At 35.4% G+C, this 25,052-nt stretch overlaps 3 protein-coding genes across 5 annotated transcripts; 2 read left to right on the forward strand and 1 right to left on the reverse strand.

The window, feature by feature from the left end:
• The first annotated feature begins 12,413 nt into the window (after positions 1-12,413).
• On the forward strand, positions 12,414-16,098 carry LOC113332826. The gene is made up of 2 exons (XM_026579331.1): positions 12,414-13,051; positions 16,055-16,098. Exons 1-2 carry the CDS (start codon positions 12,427-12,429, stop codon positions 16,096-16,098), a joined length of 669 nt encoding a protein of 222 aa, XP_026435116.1. The 5' UTR covers positions 12,414-12,426.
• Positions 16,099-18,189: 2,091 nt separating this feature from the next.
• On the forward strand, positions 18,190-20,326 carry LOC113333285 (probable glycerol-3-phosphate acyltransferase 3). 2 transcript variants are annotated; one of them, XM_026579796.1, is made up of 3 exons: positions 18,190-19,016; positions 19,138-19,737; positions 19,906-20,326. In XM_026579796.1, exons 1-3 carry the CDS (start codon positions 18,282-18,284, stop codon positions 20,026-20,028), a joined length of 1,458 nt encoding a protein of 485 aa, XP_026435581.1. In that variant the 5' UTR covers positions 18,190-18,281; the 3' UTR covers positions 20,029-20,326. The 2 variants fall into 2 exon arrangements, with proteins under 2 accessions (XP_026435581.1, XP_026435580.1); XM_026579795.1 differs by having other exon boundaries at positions 19,138-20,326.
• Positions 20,327-20,935: 609 nt separating this feature from the next.
• Positions 20,936-23,415, reverse strand: LOC113332748. 2 transcript variants are annotated; one of them, XM_026579258.1, is made up of 3 exons: positions 23,310-23,415; positions 22,171-23,022; positions 20,936-21,774 (listed from the first exon to the last, which is right to left on the reverse strand). In XM_026579258.1, exons 2-3 carry the CDS (start codon positions 22,697-22,699, stop codon positions 21,599-21,601), a joined length of 705 nt encoding a protein of 234 aa, XP_026435043.1. In that variant the 5' UTR covers positions 22,700-23,022; positions 23,310-23,415; the 3' UTR covers positions 20,936-21,598. The 2 variants fall into 2 exon arrangements, with proteins under 2 accessions (XP_026435043.1, XP_026435045.1); XM_026579260.1 differs by lacking the exon at positions 23,310-23,415 and adding an exon at positions 23,191-23,271.
• Between the last annotated feature and the right edge of the window lie 1,637 nt (positions 23,416-25,052).

The raw sequence follows: 25,052 nt of genomic DNA on the forward strand, positions 1-25,052 counted from the left end.
AAAATCGGTTTCAAGGTTGTAAGTATGAAAGAGGACTTACAAAGTAAGGATGTCGACATACTTTGAACACGTACACTAATGTTTATCTTTTATTTTTCAAAGTTATTCCTTAATAGCTACAGGAAGAAAATCCCAGGATCGAAATATAAATAAGTTAAGAATCTTTTAATTAAGGTTAATAATTTTATTTTAGGAAAATGAGAACTAGTAGTGTGCATTTACTAGTTGAGATTTTCCAAAGAGATTTTCGATCATTATTTTGACAGAGCATTTCCAGGAATTATGAAAACCGAATTTGGAATATATTGAATATCTTTGAGAATATTTTCGGTTTTGGAAATTCCTTGGTGTCCAAACTTCCTTGTCTATAAATACTTGAAGTTTGCATTTCTAGCAAACTAATCCTTCGTGACAGCAAACTTCCTCCGTTGTGTTGTTACTGGTGTAGCCGCCTATTCGGAGAGGAGAGTAACCTAATTAGGCGAAATCTCTTACGGCCGCTCAGTTTAAAGTCTTCTTTGGGATTGAGAAGATCTACGAGTACCGTTGGTGGGAAACTAGATAATTGCGTTTTATCTTGTGTTTTCGATTGATTTGATTGACTAACGGTGGTTGAACTTTGATTGCACCTAGTTTGTTTATGCTTGAGAATCTTCTCTTCTGATATAAGATTCACTCAAACTAGATCGAAGTTTCGACAAGGATCTTTAGACTGTTGTTAGTCCTAAAGACGATCTTATGATAATCCATTGTGAACAGACTCCGTTCTGTCCGTGATTGATCACAAGAGATTCAAGTTGTTGTGTGCAGGTGTTTATTGAAGATCTAAGAAGATTTGAAGACAAAGAAGATATTGAAGATTTCTGATTTGGGGTTCATAATCTTTGGTGTGCACAATACTTGTTTCGGTATAAGAGGATCCAACTATAATTGGTTTATCCTTGTGGTAGATTGGATTGATTAGTTGTGTAGATCGACATCAATACAATTCTTTGTGATTAAAAGTATTGATTGAAAAACATTAACAATTACCTTTGGTGATTGAACATAAGATAGATCTAAGAACCTGACAATGGAGTTTATGTTAAGATAAACAGAAGATCCTTTGTCCGACTCACATCACTTGGTTGAATAGAGTTGATACCAAACAGATTTGTTGTTCCTTTACTGTTTGGAATACGAACCAAAGTAATTGTTCCAAGTACGTGACTTATTCATAAGTTGGAGGTGTGGGAATACAGACGGAACTAGGTGAACTATAGGTTTAGTTACTTGGTCTCAACTATACGAAGTTAGGTTTAATTTTGTGTAGCGGCTTAATCCTAAGAGTATTCCATTCTGGACAAGGTCCCGAGATTTTTCTGCATTTGCGGTTTCCTCGTTAACAAAATCTTATTGTGTCATTTACTTTATATTTCCGCATTATAATTGTTTTATTATAATTAAAGTAAATTACACAAACGTTAATTCCTATTTACTTGATAAGCAATCCTATTGTGTTTGGTTAAGTCTGAACCTTTTTATCAAGTAAACATACTTCGTTGTTGTATTGTCTCGATCTCGTATCCATAGACGATCACACGAAGTGTGAACCGATTAGTTGCATTGTCTCGACTCAGTCCATAGTATCACTTTCAGATAAAGGACTTATAGGTAGAAAAAGTTTTAGCTTGAGGTATATTTGGGTACCCTCGCCTTTTCAATTGGTATCAAAGCAGGCAAACACGAAAATATCTAACAATTTGTGTTTGGTGCGATCCAACCTATAAGAATTGAATCTAATGGTCGATTCAGTTAAGGTAATGGAAGGATTTGACTACTTTACAAGATCGTGGTGGAAAACACGTATGAAGTATGTAATACTTTTATTCCTAAACCTGTTAGGAATTATGCTTATGTATGTCTTGAGTGACTTACATAATCCTTTGGCTATCATAGGATTGTATATCATTATTGTGAGTAACAATGATACAATGGCATATGTGACATGTTGTATGTTGAGAATGCCTAAGATTCTGCTCGAAATTTTTATGAACATCGGCTATTGTGTTCTGGCAAAATCAGGAATCTTAAATATATTTTGGATGGCCTACCAATACACATGTACATTTTCAGATCAAGAACTGTCAATGTTTCGCTTTCTAAGATGCTGTTTTGAAAAATATGTGATCCTGTAAGGGATGAGTTTTCATTTAATAATTCTACTAACAATGGTTTGCTTCATACACCTCACAACTATTTTGATGAAGCAAGTGATCTTTTGAAACTTTACTGGGATTATGATTCTGATGGTATTTTTAACAAATATCATATCTTGTTCAAATCTATCTCTGTATACTCTAGTAAATTCTTGAATATAATTCAAGTAATATCATCAACTTTTGGTAATAAAAGAGTAAATAGAATTTTGGACAAAAACATGGAATCAAACCGAAATAAAGATCCAGTCCATGAAAAACCGGTTTTCCAAAAGAAGGACCTAGATACAAAATCGGAATTGTTTCCCCACAAGTCACGGTTTCCGATTTTGAGAGTATTTCTTAAAACTAGTTATTTCCGGTTTTTGATATCAAGTCTTCCTATAAAAGATAATCTCTTGCTATGTGTTCATACATATTGGGGAAGATTGGTCAAAACCGTAACTAGGGTTTTTCATGTGTTCGCAAGTATGAAAAAGAGGAAAACAAGAGAAAAAATCTCTGCATTAGACAAGTATGTCTTGAATCCTTTTATTCCTCCCTGGGAAGTTGAGAAAATCAGGTATCCTCACTTGATCAAAGAGAAGCATGCCCTTACAAATTTTGTGGATAACACATGTTATGAAAGATATCAAGCCTTGAAGGGAGTAAGCTTCACTGAAGAGAAGAGATTCGATCCAGATGTTTCAGAAACCAATTATGTGAAATTTGTTCAAGACCGAATTTGGGGAAATATGTTCGGATTTGAAAAATATTCACCTGACATAGTAAGAATATTTTATGGTAATATTCACAATATTAATCATGAAAAACTTACGTTTAGCACCATGGTTGGAAGTACTTTTCTTCATGTCAACAGAAAGATGATATCAGAAATCATCAACTACAATGAGAAGGGTCATATGATTACTGGTTTTGAAATTGAGAACGATAACATTTCGAAACTCATCACTGGTAAAACTGTTGAATGGAGAAAGGGAAAGATGCTGACCAAAGATGTACCCTTTTATCTTAGGGTTTTCGGTAAACTTGCTGTAACAACCATGTTTGCTTGTACAAGAGATTCTTCTCTACGGAATAGAGAATTTGCTGAATTGGTATATTACCTTCTTGAAAGCAAGAAACGGATTGATATTTGTGGTATTATTCAAATGATTAAAATCATTGAATATTTCAATGTCACATGTTTCCATAGAAATCTTGGATATCCCTGTCTCATCACCAAGTTGTATGGAAGTGCAACAAGAAACAATTTTGGAGATGAGAAAAATACTAAAACTATTTCTCAGGAAATCATCAATCGGATGAATGGAACTCAAAAAGGATCAAGTATCTTATACGATCAAACTTATAGTAATGGATATCTCACGTTCCATATTTTACGTCTGGGAGACAATTGGACTGTATTAAAAAACAGTTGGCATTTTCCTATAGAAATGATCTGGAAACCCTTGAAGGAATCCTAAAAATCAATAAGAGTTCCTGAAAGGAGAACAGGAAGAAGACTCAGAGGAAGAATATGATGAGCAAACAAATGAAGTCTGATTAGTCTTCAAGAAAAGAAAAAAAATAGATAATAGTTGTTTTTTGATTATTTCAATGATTGTATTAAGTCTATTATGAATAAAAACTATTATGAATAAAATTATTTGATTTATAATTTTTCTTGTGATGGTTTTGGATTTACATAGCATGTGCTTGAATGCTTTATTATTGCTATGGATGTTTATGGGATGTTTGATTTCGGTTTTATTACCTTGATATTTGATCTCATAATGTTGTGAACCCTTATGGTTTGGGTGACTTTTTGATTCAGCAGGATTAAGTTCTAGCCCATGTTGGTAGGCTTTATCAAAGGATCATGAGGGGTTCTGGTAGAAACAATATGTGAAAAAGTCACAATATGTTGAATCGGTTTTGGTTTAGCATAAAAGCATATGTGTTTCGACGGTTTCAACTTTTGCTTGCAATTGTTTAAAACCGATTTTCAACCTTTCTCTGGTAAAGGTTGGTTGTTGTTATTCTTTTTTTTTGCATAAGGATGACAACATAATGATATTTCTATATCAATTCTCCCTGGAAGAAGATGCAAACATATTGGAGAAGTGGATGCGAAATTTGAGGTAACAATCTTGTTAGTTAATTGTTTTCTTGTTTAAGAAAAGCCTGATTTTTATTTCATATATATTTTGCTTTTGCTTAACAAAATTTCGGTACAATTGATGTTTTATTCCATTATGTGTGTGTGTGTGATTCAATTGGTTCCGGTTAAGAAAAAGTATTGTTATCTTGCTTTATTGTGGGGTATCAATTGTTTAGGCTTACAAAATTTCGGTGCAATTGCAGTGTTTTAATGCTTATGTTGATTCAATTGCTTCCGGTTGAGGTGAATAATTTTGCAAGTTGACTTATTTGGTTTGTATGGATTATTTATGGCTTAATGAAAGAAAAGGTTTACGGGATGGATTGTTTAGTCCAATTCAATTCCGGATAAGAGAAGTTAAGTTTATCTTAGTTAAACTTATCAAAGTGGAGGTTTCGGTTATTCAAGTATAATCGAATGCCTTAACAAGAAATGCTAGTTAACTAACCTAGTACTTGTCTTTTTTAAAATTGAAAGGTATAAGTTATATGGATAATTAAAACCTGATGAGAAAAATAGAGCTATCTTTATTTTGGTCTTATCGAATAAAGCGGTTGTATTTGTACAATCAGCTTAGCAAAGGGACTAAGTTGCTTAGTTATTTTTTGGTTTGCTAAACTAAATTTGGAAAATTGCTTCGGGAAATTGTTTCCTTGATAACATATCAAAACAAATTACTTTGTAGTTTCGGTTTTGATATTGGTTATCAAAAATGGTGTGTGGAACCCTCGTGCTTAACTCTATATGTTTGCAAGTCTATTTTTGAGATTTGTAAGATTCTTTTCGTGTTGTCCTTTATTTTTCCGTTTCTTTATCATTTTGTGACAAAAAGGGGGAGAAATATATGGAGTAAACAAGTGATACTGGTATTGATTTTATATTGATTGGTATCACTAAGGAAAAGAACATTTGTGCTTAAACGTTTATCTAACGAAAGAGTGAAAGCATAGACTAAGGGGGGGGGGGGGGTAGCATATCATATTAATTGGTATAACAAAGACGTGCGAATTAATGAAATCTACCTATCTCACCTTTAGGGGGGGTATTAGCTTTGTTATTATAATGTCAACCGCGACATTTAAGGATTGAATGAATGCAGGTTATTGTGCTGTTGAATTCGGGAATCAAGCGTATGTGTAATGAATTCATGTAATTTGTTTATCCATATGATTGTAAGAGTTTTGTCACTAAAATTGAAAAAGGAGGATATTGTTAGAGCATAGCTCGGTTGAACCCACCAAGCGTGGTATGTCAAGTTTGGCTGTCATATTTTAGTGAATCAAAACTCATTTTAAGAGTCGCTTGATTATGTATTAGAGTCAACTTCGTATAGGTTAGCTTGAAAGTATTAGGATATGAGACATTACAAGTATTGCGAAGACTTGAAGAAGTGAAGAAGTAAGAAGCTACAACGACAACATCATCCTTCCACTTGAGGTGAGTGATATTTGACTTGAAATGTTTCATTCCCTGACGTATATTTCAAGTCGTGCATATTGAAAACGAAACTGTGAAGCATGAACACTCTAGATAGACATAATATTAAGGAATACAATATGAAGTTTATTGCTTAACCATTAAACTTTGTAGATAAGAGATCAACATAATCGTTTAAATGTTATTGTGATTATATATGGGTATGAGGTGAGGATTTCATCCTAGGAAACAATTTTTTACATGTGTTTTAAGAAGTAAGTTCATAAACTTATTTATGAATCGAAAAGGAAATCGCCAGGCGTTATTGGGATTGTTATTCATTGCATATCTTGTGAACATCCAATATGTGTGATTTATTATAACCGCTCACGACTTGTTTGTGTTCTTGGTAAAACTATTCACAAAGGCCTGACTTATGTATTGGTATGACTTTTATTAGTGAAACCGATCTTAAGTAATCACCTGAGATGGTATGATCGAGTTTGTGATTTGTTGAACTGAATTTGGGTAAAGGTGAACCGATCCTATGAAGAGGTGCAACACATCACAAAGGGGAATCGATCCTTGTATGAGGTGCAACAAGTTTGTAGCAGAAAAGGGGAACCGATCCTATGGACATGTGCAACACGGTTTTAGGCAAAGGGGAACCGATCCTATGGACATGTGCAACACATATGAGTTAAATACCATATATATGTGGGGAACCGATCCTAGTACCTAGTCAACCGAATTTTGGAAAGCTAGTGTGACTATGCACAGTACTCACATGGAGGTAGAACCGAAACTTGTTTTGGTAGAACCGTTAAACCCATGATTTGTGATTGAGTGTTTATTAATCAACCACATAGTTCTTGAAAGTCAGATGAACCAATTCTATACTTGTTTGGAAGTGTGGCAAATCGGTTTCAAGGTTGTAAGTATGAAAGAGGACTTACAAATTAAGGATGTCGACATACTTTGAACACGTACAATAATGTTTATCTTTTATTGTTCAAAGTTATTCCTTAATTAAGGTTATTAATTTTATTTTAGGAAAATGAGAACTAGTAGTGTGCATTTACTAGTTGAGATTTTCCAAAGAGATTTTCGGTCATTATTTTGGACAGAGCATTTCCAGGAATTATGAAAACCGAATTTGGAATATATTGAATATCTTTGAGAATACTTTCGGTTTTGGAAATTCCTTGGTGTTCAAACTTCATTGTCTATAAATACTTGAAGTTTGCATTTCTAGCAAACTAATCCTTCGTGACAGCAAACTTCCTCGGTTGTGTTGTTACTGGTGTAGCCGCCTATTCGGAGAGGAGAGTAACCTAATTAGGCGAAATCTCTTACGGACGCTCAGTTTAAATTCTTCTTTGGGATTGAGAAGCTCTACGAGTACCGTTGGTGGGAAACTAGATAATTGCGGTTTATCTTGTGTTTTCGATTGATTTGATTGACTAACGGTGGTTGAACTTTGATTGCACCTAGTTTGTTTATGCTTGAGAATCTTCTCTTCTGATATAAGATTCACTCAAACTAGATCGAAGTTTCAACAGAGATCTTTAGACTGTTGTTAGTGCTAAAGACGATCTTGTGATAATCCATTGTTAACAGACTCCGTTCTGTGCGTGATTGATCACAAGAGATTCAAGTTGTTGTGTGCAGGTGTTTATTGAAGATCTAAGAAGATTTGAAGACAAAGAAGATATTGAAGATTTCTGATTTGGGTTTCATAATCTTTGGTGTGCACTAATACTTGTTTCGGTATAAGAGGAACCAACTATAATCGGTTTATCCTTGTTGTAGATTGGATTGATTAGTTGTGTAGATCGGCATCAATACAATTCTTTATGATTAAAAGTATTGATTGCAAAATATTAACAATTACCTTTGGTGATTGAACATAAGATAGATCTAAGAACCTGACAATGGAGTTTATGTTAAGATAAACAGAAGATCCTTTGTCCGACTCACATCATTTGGTTGAATAGAGTTGATACCAAACAAATTTGTTGTTCCTTTACCGTTTTGAATACGAACCAAAGGAATTGTTCCAAGTACGTAATTTATTCATAAGTTGGAGGCATGGGAATACAGACGGAACTAGGTGAACTATAGGTTTAGTTACTTAGTCTCAACTATACGAAGTTAGGTTTAATTTTGTGTAGCGGCTTAATCCTGAGAGTATTCCATTCTGGACAAGGTCCCGGGGTTTTTCTGCATTCGTGGTTTCCTCGTTAACAAAATCTTGCGGTGTCATTTACTTTATATTTCCGCATTATAATTGTTTTATTATAATTAAAGTAAATTACTCAAACGTTAATTCCTATTTACTTGATAAGCAATCCTATTGTGTTTGGTTAAGTCCGAACCTTTTTGTCAAGTAAACATACTTCGTTGTTATATTGTCTCGACACCGTATCCATAGACGATCACACGAAGTGTGAACCGATTAGTTACATTGTCTCGACTCAGTCCATAGACAATCACTTTCGTAGAAGGACTTATAGGTAGGAAATTTTTTATATTTGGGTACCCTCGCCTTTTCATTAGGGTCAATGCATCATGGCACGCGCCTGACGGTACACGAGGGGTGGGAGAAACACAAGTGTCGGATACAGAAAATCAGACTATGCATGTTTCCCAACATCAAGTAATTCAACCAGATCCGAGACGCCTTCAATATCATTCTCGCCCTGGAACCCGAATGAGGATCATGTTGCACCACCACAAGCAACCTCTTATACATTTGTAAGACCTTCAGGTTTACAACCACCCTCTTATATCTTCCCAAATTACGGAGAAGATATAAGTCAATTCTCAAGTTTTTTGGAAAGTGGGAGCATATTCAGGGTCTTGGAATGGAATCAAGGTGAAGAAAGCAATGATGAACGACATTAGAAGAGTTGTAACTTTTATTTCTGCAACTAATACAATTCTGATTTTAGTTAATGAAAAGTAGTACTGTATGTTGAAATCAAATTACATATATATAAATTAAGCATTATAATTACCTATAGTTAGGAATTACCATTTAATTTACTAACACAATTAACCAATCGATAGACTTGCAGTTGACCATCTTCAATGAGATGTACTCGGTGGAACATCATCTAACAAGAAGGGGTCGTGTTCAACTGCCTATGGCTGCCTATGGATTTTGAAACAATCTTGGAAACGGAAAACCATATTTTTCAATCTTTTTCATTCATCTAAAGATCTTCTTGCCATCTCAGCATTAGTTTCACCCCTCGGTCTAAATCGATTGGCTAGCATGATTAAAGCTACAAACACACTTACTTCTTCATAACTGTCTGAAAACAATTTTGTATGTCGCATATAGCACGACAACCCGGGTTACAAATGTCACTGCAGAACTTCTCGTAAATACTTGCCCAGAAATTCACACCCGGATAGTGTGCTTCAGCAAGCTGAGTTTGTAACAACACAAAATTTCTACAAATAGCTAAATCTTCTTCTCGAGTATACTGAGCTCGCCGAAGTAACAATGGTCGAGATATATTTCTACAAATTATAGTGAGTGAAGAGAAAAAATTGGTGTGAATTTTGAGTTGAAATGAGCTGAATTTATAGGGAAAAGAATAAGAACCGTTGGATGATGAAAATCATATGTAGCCGGGCATAAAAGAGACGCAGGGATTGCTCTGAGCCGCCAGCGGGTTTACTTGAACCGCACGGATGGAAAAATCCTGCTTGCGGTTGGTTGCTGATGAACTGCGCGGTATGTGAAGAGACGCGGCTTCTCAAGGACGGCAATTGGCAAACCATTAAATTTGCTCGTTTGTCCAGTCATTTTCCTTTTTTGTTGAGTCCATAGTGAGATCAAAATGAACAAATTCTTGATTTGTTGAGATCATAAGAAATTCCCTTAGTTGTTACCTTCTGTAAACAAGTTAATACATAATTGTTGGAACTCCAACTTCATTTTATGTTCATGATCAAAGCAATAACGAGCTTAGTAATTGTACTCGTGTTGTTAGCCGCTTCAAAAACTCAATCCGGGCCCGTCATTGGATTACTTGTGCTGGAGGGGTCACTTCATCTTTATCCGAGAAGCCCAAAATAGAGGTGATACAGGCGGATTCACCAACTTCTCAACAAACGAAAAAAATCCCTTTGAAAAACCAATTTCTTAATCCTGTTCATGGGAATTGGAATGAGCATATGCTGGATTCGTCATTTGATAAAGACTCCAAATCTAAAATCAAATGCATCAATTTAAAGCAAGGAAATGATCAACTGAGATGACGCTAACATGTGGGAAGTTTCTCAACAAAGGTTGCCAACCCATTAGGCAATCCACTGAGTTCCCGGAGTTCTGGAAAATTTACACTTACGCGTTGCATGTTAACATCTGCAACATCTATTAGTGTAGCAAGGAATTAACGCCCACCTATTTATTGTGTTATCCGTTTATTAATGTATTCTTTAAACTTCTGGCACTTCTAGCCACGCTGTTAACCACAAGTTTTGTCTTGGTCTGTTCTTTGAGACTAACCAAAATCCATAGAGCTAACACACCCTAAATTTATAACAATGATCCTCATTGCTTACCAGTTGTCTCTGCCAAGTGACAAACCCTAACCACAAGCATTATAGAAAATTGAAAACCACATAATAATTTGTTGGCAGTCTTGAAAATCAGAAGTCTCTAAGACTTTAACAATCAATCTTTTCATGTGGTGTTATTGTAGTTTCTCCCATAAATTCAGTGACCAGGACAATGACAATTTAACGATAATCACAGAATTCGTAGAAAATTAGGTCAAGAAATATACACAAGCGTCCGGGTCTCCCGATAATTATCTAACTTGTTGGGCATGACATGCATGACCACTAATAATACATTGATAAATCTCTTAGAAAATTTTGGTTATGTTGCAGTGAATGCTTCAACATGATTTTGACGTTAGATGGTGAGCGTCTTTGAATGCTGTATGTGACGTCTCAACTAATTTTACGTACAGCTTGCACTTGACACGAACTCCGGTAATTAAATCCGAACATGATATTCATGTCCTAAGCTAAGCTAAGCCACGTTGCTAGACTTGTTTGTTGCCAAGTGGTATCTGTTTTTGGAGAAAATTGGACGACCATTGCGGCCCAACTTCTTAACAGTGAGGACCGAGGAAGACCAACACGGATCATCGAAAGAAATCAACAGATCAAACTTCTAAGAGCATCTCCAATGCTAGGGCTGAAGGTCTTAAATTAGTATGACAATTAGGATTTGGGATATTTAGATTTTGGGTCTCAATTTTGTGACCAGTTTTGAGTTTGGGTCCTGCGAAAATTTTAATTAGAGTTTGGGTCTCAGGACTGTCATTGACCGCGTTGACAGTTATGAAACTGGTTAAAAGAGGAAAAGACCAACTAAATCTAACGTTTCTTTTTATTTACTAACTATACCTACCGTTTACACGTGTGTGGAGGAGAACTGCCCAAGAATCGACGGTTCAAGATAAAAAAAAAATTTGACCTAACTATATATCGAAGAGAATAGTAAAACTTACCATTTTTCTAGGGTTTTTTTGCTACGCTCAACACGGACATTTTTCGTCTGAAAAATGGTGATTTACTAAAATCGACCACAGAAATGTGTTTAAGCCTGATTTGAGTTGAGTGTGGTCTTATTATTGTCGTTGTACAAGATTTCTGCAGTTGATTCATTGTTTGATTAATCTGATTTGAGGTAAGTTAAAAAGTTTCATTTTTGGGGTTTTGTAGACCCATTGATTTGGGTTTTTTTCTGGGTTGTTCTGATTGATGTCTATGAATTTTAGGACAGGAATGCTAATTTAAACGATGAATTTTTTTTTTTCACTTTGTCTTTTAGGGTTTTGTTCTGTTCAAGTATTTCTTTAGATATTCCTTTTGATTATTTTTCTGCTTTTGTCGAGTGATGTTTAAATAAAGAAAGGGTACATGGAATAGTTAATTCACTGATGGAAGAGTTTTATTGTGGTCCTTGTTTTGCCTTTAATAATTTCTGTGAACTGTAAAGAAAGGAAAAGGATTTTTTCCTGTGTTGTTGTACTGTGGTTGTTTATCAATTACTGAAAATTGACTTCACGGTAGAAAGAAAAAAAATTGTTCCAGTAACAGGGCTAAACTAAAGGACAAAATAAGTAGAGAAATGAAGTAATTTTATGGTTTGCTGAATAGATTGGTTGTTTTCTTGATTTTGTATAGGTTCCATAGAAATGAGGTCACCTGGGGTAGTGTATGAAGACTACTCCAGTGGGTGGAAACTTCACTCCCACTTCTTAGAACTATTCATGTTAAACATTTCGGTCATATATAGTAGCTTATACCGAGGTGGCATTACTGTATAAATGGTGCTCACGCAGATTATAAGATCATGTACTCGGTTATATTGATATTATTTTGACATTTGAGGTGGCATTATTGTGTTCTATGTTGTTGTACTCCAAGTACCGTGGTTGTGATTTTTTTTTTTTTTTGGATCAACTATTGTGGTTGTAGTTATTGTGTGTTGTTGAGTCATTGTTGGGTAACTAATGCAAGTATGTGTGGGTATTAAAATACAGGTACCATGGATGACTTGTTTAGATATTATCCCACTAGAGGTGGATATCTTGTTGGAAATATAAAAGAGCCGAGCATCCTAATTTGGAGAAAATGCCTGACTATAGACCAGAAGAGGACTTGGACTTCCTTCCTATTTTGTACCCCAATAAAACTGCAACACAAGGCAGCTGTCAAGTTGAGTCAAGCACAACTGGAAGTCAAGCATCTGGTGTTGTAGACCCATTGCAAAGTAATGAAGTTTTTTCACAGGTTGATGATGATGAACTATTTGCTAGTACATACAATACTAGTGAGACAGTCAATATAGAGGAACAAGATATACCTGATGAAGACTACGATAGTGAAGATGTGGAACTCTTACATGAACCAGAGATAAATGATGATGAAGAGATTGATCTCACTGGTAAAATTCAAGAAACGTTAAATTCAACCCTTGAATTCAAGGAGTTCGTTGAAGATACACAGAAGATTGATGGCGACTTCAAGTTATCTGAAAAGCAAGAATTTGTGGAGAAGCTATTTGTTGGGCAGCAATGGTTGAGCAAACAACATTGCAGGGATTATTTGAAGGATCTAGCACTTGACATGAATTATTGTATGGTACAAAAAAAGAACAAGGAAAAGATTCAATCATACAGATGCAAGGATGAAACTTGTGAATGGAAGATTTACTGCTCTGTACTACCTGATGGGCAAACATTTGAATGCAAAGCAGGTTAGTAACTCGAATTTGCTTCTATTTTACATTTATAAGCTTGACATACTTCTTTATTTCATGTTATCTTGTTATTTTTGAATTTCATGAGTATCATGTATTGACTTGTAGAGATGGTCCTACTTTTGAGATTGACTTTGTGGTGTTCAAAATTTCAGGTCATTTCATTCACACCTGTGAGTCTATACATGGGCTCAATCATCCATTAGCCAATGCAAGATGGGTGGCCAAGGTGATGTTGGAATGCTACAAGGCCCATCCTAACTACAAGCTCAGGGACTTTATAACTGAGGTGAAGAAAAATCATAAAGTTGATATTTCTTATTTTACTGCATGGCATGCTTTCCATTTGTGTAATGAGAAAATTATGGGTAGTTACGAAGAAGGTTATTCTTTACTTCCTGCTCTATGTGATCAAATTAAGAGAGAGAATAGCAGGAACATAGTTAAATTGAAAACAGACCCTGTAACCGGGAGATTTGTGTCATTATGTATTTCATACAGGGTGTCTTTAGATGGGTTTTTGAGAAATAGACCTATACTAGGACTAGATGGATGTCATCTAAATGGTAAATATGGTGGTGTATTGTTGGCAATCACATCTCTTGATGGCAACAATGGTTTATTTCCCATTGCGATATATCAGTCAGAGTGTAAAGAAAGTTGGATAGATTTTCTGAGTATAATGGCTGAAGAGTTAAAGCAACATCCAATGGCCCTGACTTTCATTAGTGATAGACAAAATGGGCTGATTGAAGGTGTTTCAAGAAATTTTAGTGATGTAAATCACAGTCATAGGTACTGTTTTAGACATCTTTACAAGAATTTTAAGAAATCACATCCTTGTAAGAACCTAGAGTTTATTGTATGGAGAGCAGCAAGGTCATTCTCTGAAGTAGGTCATAAAATTTGGATGGACAGACTTAAAGAGGCAAAGCCTTCTGCACCAGAGTGGTTTGACAGAGAACCAGTTGAGACATGGGCAAGATATTATTTTGATAGGTCATCAAAGTGTGAGCATGTTACGTCTAACTTCTGCGAAGCCTTCAACTCATGGATTCTGGATTACAGGAATATGCCTGTATGTAAGTTGGTGCAAAAATTTCATTTACTTATGATGCGAATATTCTTTGATAGAGAACAAGTGGGTGAGCAAATGCCTGATGGTGGTGTGGTCCCTAGAGTGACAGATATCGTAAAGAAGCATTTGTACTTCAGCCACGAGTTCACTAAACAACCGTCAACTAAGCATCTTTGGTCGGTCTCTGATACAAAAAGGGACATATCTTGGGTGGTGAACCTGGAGGAGCACACTTGCACCTGCAATGCATGGCAAGTATGTGGAGTACCATGTGTACATGGTATATGTGCAAGTTTATATCATAGAACAAAGAACCATGACAAGTAAGTGACAAACTGAATTACTGAAATCACTGAATTGAGCTATTTTGCTTTTAACTCTCAACTGTTTGAATACTAATTACTTAAGTCAACTGAATTTATGTTTGCAGGTACGTCCATGAATACATGTCTGTTGACACCTACAGAAAACTATATGCTCCTTCTATTGAAACTCTATTGGATAAAGCTTTATGGGCAGTGGTAACAATCTTAAACAATGTTGTTTTTTAATATGACATCTCTTATATATATCTCTTATACATATCTTATTCATTTTTATACAGAATCCCATGGACGTGAAACCTCCTAAATGCTCTAGGCCACCAGGTAGACCTAGAAGTCAAAAAAGAAGGGACATAGATGAGGGTGGGAATAATAGGAAATATATGTGCGGGAAATGTTATGTCTATGGTCATAATAGGGTAACTTGTAAAGGGGATGCTGCTGAGGACCAACATCAAGGTAATATATATGTGTGGACATTGACTGTGTATGCTCTGAATTACTTTGAATTTGGCTTATGATCAAAATGCCTTGTGCTGGGATTTTTTTTGCAGCTCCAGCCACCTTCACGGGTCCTCATGTGAGGCCCAATCCAGCATTTAGGCCACCTCCACCAACACCAGCTACTGCATCAAATTCAACTACGACATCAGCTCGAGGTGGTGGTACCAGAAAGAGGAGAGGTGGTGCAACAACATCAGCTCCAACATCATCTACTGTTGCACCTTCTTCAGTTGTCACTGCATCAACTTCAACTACACTAGCAGAACAAGGTCATGCAAAAAGAGGAAGAGGTGGTAGGGGTAGCAGAGGCGGAAGAGGAGTTTCTACTGCACCAGTTGAACCTGTTGTTCAAGTTCAAGCATCTACAACTGTTGCCTTTGTAAGAGGAGTTGCTACTACCAATGCAAGAGGTGGTAGACCAAGAGGAAGGGGATCTAGATCCAATGCAAGGGTAAGGCTTGTGCATAGAAGACATGGCGAGATTGTTGGTTTTGGTATATTACAAGCTGAACCGCCAACACTGCGTAGAGAACCAACACTAGCTCAGGTAACATTCAGGCTCAATTTATTCCCGTTTGTCATTCTTTACAACTTGTAGTTTCTTGTTGCTTGTCATTTTTTTGTAATTTACAATTTCTTGTTACTCAATGTTTTAGGTATTCAATACTGGCAGAGGGGGTGGCAGAGTGGTTCGCGGAGGAGGTGGCCTAGTGACAAGGGGTGGAGGTATATTTTCATCATCATATGGAAGGGGAAGTAGGAGGTTCATAGACTGGTTTGGCACACCAGAGCAGTGGTCCAATGATGAAAACTAAATGCATCAGGCTTGTTTAAGCTCTTCGTAGTCTTTTATTTAGCATACAAGTTAGTTTCTTTTGCAGACATCTTACTATGGGATAAAGGCGAAACATTGTCATCTTTCTTTTGAGAATATGAACAAGTTGTAGTGACAAACAAGTTGGGTACTATTGAATCTGATAACTCTTGGTTTATGAATGCAACTTACCTCTGGTTCTTGTATTCATGTGTTCTTCATTTTATATTTGTGGACATATATGTTGATGTGTGAAATTGTGAGCTTAAATCTGTCCGCAGGTGTAAAGTTGATGTGTGAAAAATGGTTGAAACCTGGTTTGTGAAGAGGTTTGAGGTTGGGTGCAACAGTCAGGTAACAGATGAATAATCCAGACCGTTGGTGTACATCTATTTTGCACCGTCAGATGCGTTTCAGGAGATACTAAATAACACGTGTGTTTCACATGTTTGACGGCAACTTACGTCGTTAAGTAAATATAAATTAATTTTAATTATAATAATTTTCTTAACTGTCAAGACGGTCAATGACGGTCCTGAGACCCAAACTCTAATTAAAATTTTCACAAGACCCAAACTCAAAGTTGGTCACAAAGTTGAGACCCAAAGTCTAATTGTCTCTTAGGATTTAAGCTCTTTTCCACCAAATTTTTTTCTCCAATGTAAGGATGAGGGTTATAAAAAAGATGACATGACTAAGTGGGAGTAAATGAAAAAATTTAAATAATACTTTTTTCATGACATTAGGTCTTAAGTCCACATCATCACTTTGTCTCTAAATTTAAATAAAAAGGTGTAGGTAAGACCTTAAAGATTGGAGATAGACTTTAGGTCAAAATTTTTGTCTTTATTTAATTTTGTCTTTTAACAAATGACCTACCAAAAAAAGATGATAACCTAGGATGATCTTGACCCTTTGCATTGGAGATGCTCTAATGCTAGTGTCCGACAAGCTCGGTTGCAATTGTACTCATTTAGGTAACACATTGGGAATGAGAGTTATTAATTCATAAAGATTTTACAATTACTCTGTTTTTTCCTCGGAGCATACATACATGAGATTGTCCTAAGAATCGAATTCGCATATACAGTGAATTTCCTCATAGAAATAAAACCACTCTATAAATGATGTAGTTGGATTTTGATGGTCCGTAGTCACAGTGATGATTGAATTCACCTACTAATATTTACGTACGAACACTGCCAACATGCCTGGATGCATATCGGACGGGTCGTAAAAAATTGCAATAAATTGTTTTGAACAACTAATAAACTTTATCATAAATTTTTTGAGCTGCATTATCATCTTAGATCTTCGGGGCAATTTTTTTTTTAATCGTTATTATGGGTGTCATATCAATGTATTTCTTGCTGTCTTTTTGGCAAGATGTTTTTCTTCTTCAAACAGGAGAAATTGTACGATATTTTAAAACCAAAATTTTATCTTTTCATTCATTTTGATGGCTTTTTCATTCATCAACGGTATGGGTAAGAAACTCGCATGGCTAGATTTAGTCGAGAAAAGGAAATAATTTTCATTTTCCTCATATGAATTACATCACATTTTGGCTGTATTAAATTTCTTCAACAATAAAGTACATAATCAACACATGAGACCCATCTAGATTTATTTCCGCACTGGCGGAAAAAAAAACCTAACAGAAGTTAAAAGCTTGGGTACACCTATCAAAATGTATGTATTGTCTAGTTTAGTGTTTGGGTATTAGCTAAGGTTAACAGTTGAATGCATTAAGATTTTGTTTCACCATATAATGTGATTGCGAAATCCAGTTGATGAAACTTAAAAACTACTAACAACAATAGAGTTAAATCCAGAATCCAAACATTTATAATTTATAATTCTGCCCAACCTTTCTAACATTGAATAGGTGCTGGGCAGAGTGGAAACTCTCTATGTCGGGAGAAATTTCGGGAGATCTCTTAGATGAGTCGAGCATTATTGTAAATTAAACAAGTTAAGGAGTACTTATATCCTGACTCTGACTGCCCCAAGCGTTATCATTCCAATAGACCAAAGGTCTATAACCTAATTATAGTTCAGACACATAATTGTGAAAGTGAAGGTAGCTTTCAAGGACATATCGACAATGGTTATTTGAGGTCTTTGTCCTAATTGCTTATTACAAATTTCCCTTCTAAGGTGGTTATAGATTTCTTGGATACTACTAATAATGAAGAATAAGAATGGCAATGGAATTAAATCAATTAAATATGATAAGACAGACTTACTTCATCTTGATTGAAGTAAAACATGTCATACTCTTGACAGTGTATTTTTCTTGACAATCTAGTGGTCATTTTTTTCAAGACAGCAATCAATGATTTTCATTTTTTGGTTATTTCTATTTTAAAATTCCTTTTTCTTATTTTAGTTCATCCTTTTTTTGTGGGAAAAAATAGGCTTCTATAAGAACACTTGTCAGAGAAAGAACTAGATCATATCCACATATTTATCACAAAAAAATAAGTGAGCAAAGATTTAGAAAGAATGGCAGAAAAAGAATTCTCTTTCAAAACTCTTCTTCTGTTCATAAGTAGAATCTTTCATAGGAGACTACTAAAGAACACTCATTTCCAGCAAAGGAGTAACAGAGATTGCAATTCTAATGCACTAAACATTAAGATTCAAAAATATCCATCACTCATACTTAAATCAGAGTCAGAATCAGAATTCTCAAGCCAGACTTTGATTTTGGACGTAGAAGGGGCGTTGTTGAAGCCGTCATCTTTGTTTCACTACTTCATGCTTGTAGCATTTGAAGCTGGTGGACTTCTTAGAGCTCTTGTACTGCTTCTTTTGTATCCTATTATTTGGTTGGTTAATGAAGATATAGGGATCAATATTATGGTTTTTGTTTGTTTCTTCGGAATCAAGAAAGATAACTTTAGAGTAGGAAGATCTGTTTTACCTAAGTTTTTCTTAGAAGATGTTGGGTTTGAAGGTTTTGAGGTGCTAATGAGATATGGAAAAAAAGTGGGTGTCAGTGAATTACCTAGAGTTATGATTGAAGCATTCTTGAGAGATTATTTAGAAGTTGATTTTGTTGTTGGGAAAGAGCTGAAAGTGTTTCATGGGTATTATGTTGGTTTAATGGAAGATGCTACGAAAACTAGTTTGAATTTGCAAGCGATGTTTGGAGAAGAGAGAATGAATTCCAAGGAAGTTGTTGGGTTCGGAAGTTTTCATAAATCACTTGAACATCACTACTTCTCTCAGTGCAAGGTAAGGAAATTGGTTTCCTAGTGAATCATGAACCTGCCCTTACATGAACCATAAACAATATCTACATAATTCCATCTCCTTTTCTTGTTATGATCTTTATGGTTTTGTTGTCTTTTAACAGGAGATTTACTTGGTGAATGAAACAGAAAAGAAAAAATGGAAGAATTTACCGTGGGAGAAATACCCGAAGCCGTTAATCTTCCACGACGGCAGATTAGCTTTTAAACCAACTCCAATATCAACACTAGTTATGTTTATATGGATTCCATTTGGAATATTTCTATTCACTTTCAGATTTCTTATTGGTATTTCATTACCTTACAGTATCAATACACCTATACTAGCCTTCAGTGGTATGAGATTAAAGCAATCAAAACCAATTCCAACACCAAAAAAGATAGAAAACCAAAAGGGTGTTCTTTATGTTAGCAACCACAGGACACTTATGGATCCTATTTACGTATCTGGTGGACTTAGGAAACATTTGACTGCAATGATATACAGCTTGAGTAAAGTATGTGAAATCGTTGCACCAATAAAAACAGTAAGATTAACAAGGGATAGAGAAATTGATGCAGAAATGATGGAGAAAATGTTGAAGCAAGGAGATGTTGCTGTCTGTCCCGAGGGTACTACTTGCAGGGAACCCTACCTTCTAAGGTTTAGTCCATTATTTGCAGAAGTCAGTGATGAAATAATTCCGGTTGCTATTCACGTAGAGGTTGGTATGTTTTATGGAACTACTGCTAGTGGGTATAAAGTTTTAGATCCACTTTTCTTTTTTATGAATCCTCATCTTACTTACAGTATAAAATTCCTTGAGAAGATATCAACGTCTGAAATTTTTATGAGAATGAAATCAAGAACTGAAGTAGCAAATTATGTTCAGGGTGTGATTGGTAAAGCCTTGGGGTTTGAGTGCACAAATCTCACTAGGAAAGACAAGTACTTGATGTTAGCTGGTAATGAAGGTTTTGTTGGTAAAAGAAAATCTTCAAACAATTCAAGTTGATTACAGGGAAACCAAGGGTTAAACAAGATACCCATGCAACTTTTACTTTTCTTATTCAATCATATAAACACTATATTTTAATTTGTTGTAATTTATTCACGATAATAATAAGCGAGGGCAATTCAATTAGGCTGTAAGCTGTTTTTTTATGTAAATTATACCTGGTCTAATGAAACATTAAGCCTTAATCTGGGAAAGAATAACCGTAAAGGGCTGAAGCCGTCTCATACAGGTGGTTCCTGGTGGCTCTGTAGTCTGTATGTTGTAAATAATTATTGATTCTATTCTCTGTGAACTATTCTTGACTCTGACAGATGTACATCAAGCTTTTGCTTTCGGGTGAATACAAGGAATTTCCATAGGATGTTTGGACACCTTAAAAATCCTACAGTTTAAAGTAAAAGAGAGAGGCCTGAAACTTGGTGGTTGTACTAAGAGGTTTTAGGTTAGAATTCCACTTGAAGTCTTGAATGGAAGTGGGAGATTTTTCTTTCTTCCTTTGCCTAACTACCTGGGTTCGTAGGTAGTAGACCAATTCCAATAAAAGCATCAAAAAAAAAAAAAAAAAAAAGTAAAAAGAGAGTTATAATGCTAATATTTTTGGCATGAAATCTAATACTTAAAGAGAGTTAGATCCATCGGTTATGGTTCAATATTCATTGCTTGGAATGGGGAAGGGAGAGAGAAGTTAAGAGAAGTTTGGGATCTTCTCAACTAATTCCATTCCCATGTATGTAATATAAAAACCCATCAGGTTTGGAAGGGACGTGCCTGATGGAGTAAACAGAAAGAACCCACACCATATTGTATAGTTATGGTCATAAAACTACAACAACAGAATGATTGATCCCAACATTATGTACATTAATTTTGGCCATTCACTCGAATAAAAATACAGATGAAAGTTCGTTGGTCGACTAGATCCAGGCTGACAATAAACTGTTCAAACTTTTTGAATGCAGTTCTACTTTAATGACTCTCTTACAAGTTAAGGAAATTTTCGTAAAAGAAGATTCTTTTTCTTTGTTTGTTTCACTTACAAAGACACCAATCAATGTGATGATTATTCTATGAAGCTAAAATTCAATTTAAGAAAATTATCGCTGTATTCTTCAGAAGAATATAATACAGTTATATTAACCAAGAAGTTCAAGATGTCATTGCAGTATGATAAGTTGATGGATTAAACTGGAGCATGGGAATTTAAGAGGCGGAGGAGGAAAACGTTGAAAGGATTTTACTGTTCTAGAAATCAACATCATTTGGAGCCTACATTAATGCTCCTTTCTAGCATGTGAAGGTGGATTCTCATCATGTCAGATAATACGATGCATAGGATTGAATAAAATTATCTAAAGAATGTGGTATCTAGCAGTACATGGAAATATTCCTCAATTATAATCTGATAATTGTGCAAGGGAAATGTTTCCCTAACTAGGGTGAGTCTTACACAGGGGGGATGGCATATGTCACATCACATTCATATATACATAAGCAAAAGAGGGTCGAAATAAGCAGTTACCAGAGCAAGCTAGCAATTAATCTTTAGGCGGCAATGGCAACTACCATTTCATTCTGTAACTCTACTCCTATCTACAGACTCTGAGAAACTTGAGCCCAGCGCTTCACCTCGTCTAGCTGATTTGCTTTTGTATAACTGAACGGAAATTAATTTTTTTGGTGATCCAACTTCTGACTGAAGAGGTGCCTCCAAGCTCGCACGTGGACTATCTCCAGAAAACATACCTGCAGAGGGAAGAGATCAACATTATTAAAAAAAAAAGAAAAACAATGCTCAGAATTATAGTAGCCGTTACACAGCTTCTTGTTCTATTTTCAAACATACTTCGACATCAGATTCTTCATTATTTTGTAAATACTCGATGGGAATGCTTCCTATCTATTGACATGGGAAATATGCATCCAAATGTCTACTACGAATTCAACAGGCAAAATCTAACTGGCTATAAGCTTCAGCTGATGTTTAGCAGTGAGAAATCGTGTAACATGATAAGCATTGTATGATGTTTGTGGTTCTTAATGCATGTTTTTTAAAATAAATACAACTAGCCTATACAAAACATAATTATTTAGAATCATAAAACACAAACAAACGTAAGCATGGAATGGGAAGATTTTTACCATGAAAAACTATGACAAGGCAAAATAATATGGTAAACAGCATGGCCAAAATACTGGTGAAAGGTGTTGCGGCCTTGGCTGATTTCATTTTCTTCATTGCCTTCATTCGTTCAATCCTCGCTCTTTTCAAGATAGCAAGCTCAGTAATCTCTTTCACCATTTTCCTATCAACAGCATCCAGAGCTGGACCTCGAGGTGGCCTTGGAGGCTTTTTCGAGATAGTCTTCTTACATTTTTCCTTGACTTTTTTCTTCTCCAGATTCCCCATTGTTTGTTCTTCCCCTTCTGCTTTTCTATCTGTCAATAATTCTGCAGTCTCTGAGGCACCATCCGAAGAACTCGAAATGGGGTCAGGTGTTTCACTTATAATTAATCCTTCATTGTTGCTTGTAAACCGATTCCACGCCCTACCTAACAAATTATCTGATTGTCTAAGTGAAGGGTTTATTATTCTCTCTTCTTCGCTAGTTGTACCACCACTTTCAAGATCAACTTCAAAATCTCTTTCTCTCATAACCATTTGATCCATAAAAATTCAAACTACTTTTATTAATCCAATTCTATCTCTTCTATATAACAAAAATCTCAAACCTCACAAAAATCCCAAATTCAACCCATTTATGATGAATGTCCAATTCTCCCCCAATTTCCTTTTGCAAGATTCAACTCATTCAACAAATTCCTAATTCATTAAAAACTGAAAATTCTAATACCTGCAAAAGTTTGACCCTTTTTTCTTCTTCTTCTTCTTCTACCCGACTAATTGAATTCTTACCCACAAATCAAAAGAAACAAAACTCCCAAAATTTTCAGAAATGAAGCGAATCCCTGGTAATACTCAAATCAAAACCCCTGAAATTCAAAAAAAACAAAGGAAGAATTAATTCCTGAAAATCAAGTTGAGAAAACTGCAAGAACAATGTAAACCTTTGAAACCCTAATTTAAGAACAACAAATTCTAACTACATTCTATAAATAAACCCCCAAAATGTAACAACTTCGTACAAAACGCAAACAAACCTCATAGAGGAAGAAGAAATGTATGGTATTGTAATGTAATGTTAGACATGAAAACATCAAGGAACCTAGCAGTAAAATAAGGTAATTAGAGAATGTAATAAGGAAGATCTATTACGTACCATACAAGTACTGTTTCTGTCCGTCTGTTCGTGATTCTTTGTCTGAAAATGAAACGCGTTTCTAAAGAGAGAGGAGGGAGGAGGGGGATAAGAATGAATGTTTTTCAAGACACAATTTTTAAAAACTAACTTTACAGCTAGCTTTCTTTAACCTCGGATTGCACGAGGAGGAGATGGTGGGCCCAATGTAGTTAATATCGCATATCGGTTCATCTCGGCCGGGACCGATATACTGGTACGATTTTATATCAGGGATATTATCATTGAAATATCGGTTCTAGATTTAGAGATTATAATTTTATATTAAACATTTCTCCACACATTTTCGGATAAAATATAATAGATAACATCAACTTTATCAAAAAAACAAAAGAGTAACTTTAGTAGACTTGCTTCGAGAGCTACATGCACCTCTACTACCACCCGGAAGACTTTCTTCGCCAAAATTATCCTTAAACTTTATAGAAAACGACCAATACCGTCTCATATCAGGAAATGTAGGAAAATTTCGTATCGATCGATACGGCCGATATTTGACCGAAACGGTCGATATTCGACCGATACGGCCGATATTATCGGGCGAATATCGTATCCCCGATATCCTTCTTATCGTATCGTTCTGGGCCGATATCCGAAATATCCCCGATATATCGGCCGATATTGACTACATTGGGTGGGCCACAGAGACAAAGAGCAGAAAGAGGAAAGGCACGGGTCCTACTACACACCGTTTCACGGTTTGTTAACCTGTGTCTTTCTATTCAAGCGTTATGAGTTTGGTTACCCACGTTTATAGATTTCACGGATCGTTTCTTTTTTCTTATTTTTTTTAAATTCAGTCAAATGAAAATAGTGGTTCGCTTACAAGATTAATAAAAATATCTAAATACATAAAAAAACATCACAATAATCAAAACCCTAACACACATAAGGATATTAACTACAAGTAGATCACAAAGAGAAAGAGCAATAAACTGCAGAGATACCCAATTTTTGATTATGTATAAGGGAGAGATGATGGTATATTCTGAAAATAATTCCGACCTTTTGATTTGATTCCTCCATGATAAGAGATGCTCCTGAAAGGAAGGAGTATTTTCCCCGTAAACTTGTAGATCCAAACGAACTTGGATGCACTAAATCCCTAGAGTATGGATTCAAAACGAATTTGTGTTGAATCGTCGATGTTTTTGAAATGAGAGTAGCAGATTTGTTTGTCATAATAATAATAGTACGTTCTATTTATTATAGGGTCCCTAAGCTACTATCTAAATGCAATTAGCCTAGAATTTAGACTTATTACGTGTATTTGATCCCTAATCTCCTCATGGGAGGAAGTTGAGAACCACCAAACCACTTAATGGTTCTCGAAATTATGAGTCATGTTAGATATTTTTTTGTGCATAGTGTTGTAAATTTGGGGAGTGAGACTTTTTTGAATCACATAACACAAGTTGGGATAATTTTGGTCACAATACATTTTGGAGATAATGATGATGATGCAGAGTTTTGGTCACGTGAGAATTATTGTCCCATATTTTAAGAAACAATGTCAAGTTTTGGATCATAATAACAATTTTAAGTCAAGTGGCATACTCTAGGGGAGCTCGTTGAATATATACGAGAAGGATCACCCATCAAAATTTGAATAATGATGTAACTTTTAACGGCTTGGGAAAGTGAAGACCCTACTTTACTTTTATGGATTCAATCGGAGATTTCAAATTTTGTGATTGGTTATGT

The sequence above is a fragment of the Papaver somniferum genome, unplaced genomic scaffold (genome assembly GCF_003573695.1).
Source record: "Papaver somniferum cultivar HN1 unplaced genomic scaffold, ASM357369v1 unplaced-scaffold_132, whole genome shotgun sequence".
NCBI lineage: Eukaryota > Viridiplantae > Streptophyta > Magnoliopsida > Ranunculales > Papaveraceae > Papaver > Papaver somniferum.

Coding starts and splice junctions, on each gene's coding strand:
- LOC113332748 (XM_026579258.1), bottom strand. CDS start 22,699: ATGGATCAAATGGTTATGAGAGAAAGAGATTTTGAAGTTGATCTTGAA. Junction 21,775..22,170: donor CCTTGTCATAGTTTTTCATG/GTAAAAATCTTC, acceptor TTCCCTCTGCAG/GTATGTTTTCTGGAGATAGT.
- LOC113333285 (XM_026579795.1), top strand. CDS start 18,282: ATGGCAGAAAAAGAATTCTCTTTCAAAACTCTTCTTCTGTTCATAAGT. Junction 19,017..19,137: donor ACTACTTCTCTCAGTGCAAG/GTAAGGAAATTG, acceptor GTCTTTTAACAG/GAGATTTACTTGGTGAATGA.
- LOC113332826 (XM_026579331.1), top strand. CDS start 12,427: ATGCCTGACTATAGACCAGAAGAGGACTTGGACTTCCTTCCTATTTTG. Junction 13,052..16,054: donor AACATTTGAATGCAAAGCAG/GTTAGTAACTCG, acceptor ATCTGTCCGCAG/GTGTAAAGTTGATGTGTGAA.